Here is a 1,077-nt window from a genome sequence, read left to right on the forward strand (position 1 = left end):
TAATGGACGCATCATCACAATATTTTATTCATTGATTTATTTTTCTAAACAACTAGTCGGATGTAGACATCGTCTGACAGCTACCTGAGGTTCATCTCCCCGTTGACCAGCAGTGACATGATATTGGAGAGGTTTCCTCCAGGGCAGCAGCCGCACAGCAGCACAGCCATAGCGGCCACATCGTTGAGGGAGAAGGCCAGAGCCAGGAGGAAGGAGATGAGGTGGGTGAAAAGTCTACTAAGACTCGTTTTGTTTTCTTCTTCTTCTGTTGTTATGTTGCACATTAGCAGCATATTAGTACACTGCTGCCTCTCATTGGTTTATTAATGTCATTGGTTCCTTTGTGGCTACTTGAATATTTTAAGTAAGTGTCACTCAAAACAGTAAGTAAATTGTTTTATTTGCCTTGAAAGTAGCTGTAACTTAATAAAACCTAGTAAGTATAACAACTAAGTAAAGATTACTAATTAAATCTAAGTAAGGTCAACTATTGGATTTTACAGTGTATATTTATACAACTAGTAAACTAGAATTGTTTATATTTTCAAAACTGTATAATGAACACATGACAATATTTTATTCATTAAATTATATATATATATTCGGAGGGCGAGAACGGACCCGCCAGGAGCCCCGCTGGAGCCGCATCAGTCCTGAAGCTGCTGAGCACGGGTGAAAGCGGCTCTTCTGTGGCGCGTAACCCCGCCATGGAAGGACTCTCTGAGAAGCTGACGGGATCCTCTGTGAAGTTCAGGAGTTGCGTGAGCGCGGTGCTCGGCACGCTGCTGGAGGTCTCCATCGCGTCTCTAGGGGACTGGAGCTCTCCAAAGGATCCTTCGGTCTCCGCTGGTGTCCCCTCCCTGAACTGTCCCCTAGCGGCGCAGAATCATTGTGTGACTGAGTGACACTGTCCAGCGCGGAGCGCGCGGTGCACCGGGAGGAGTTTGGCGCGGAGCGCGCGTCACCAGGCGCCATCCGAACCAATTAACTCAGAAACTGATCACTAAGACGCATTTCTGGAGGGAAAAAATGGAGTTGGATTGTCCGCGTGATTGAAATCGTTTTTTGGTACGCTAT

General features: G+C 46.1%; 1 protein-coding gene across 1 annotated transcript in view; it reads right to left on the reverse strand.

Annotated features, from left to right (window-relative positions):
* LOC107755217 (sodium/bile acid cotransporter 4-like) overlaps positions 1–799 on the reverse strand; it is a 4,522-nt gene extending 3,723 nt beyond the window's left edge. The window contains exons 1-2 of the mRNA XM_016571936.1: positions 622–799; positions 85–265 (exon numbers count right to left, since the gene is read on the reverse strand). Coding sequence (XP_016427422.1) covers positions 85–265; positions 622–799 — 359 coding nt within the window. The remainder of the gene's footprint in view (positions 1–84; positions 266–621) is intronic.
* Positions 800–1,077: the final 278 nt, after the last annotated feature.

This window comes from Sinocyclocheilus rhinocerous, unplaced genomic scaffold (assembly GCF_001515625.1).
Source record: "Sinocyclocheilus rhinocerous isolate Xijiao unplaced genomic scaffold, SAMN03320098_v1.1 scaffold562, whole genome shotgun sequence".
Taxonomy (NCBI): domain Eukaryota; kingdom Metazoa; phylum Chordata; class Actinopteri; order Cypriniformes; family Cyprinidae; genus Sinocyclocheilus; species Sinocyclocheilus rhinocerous.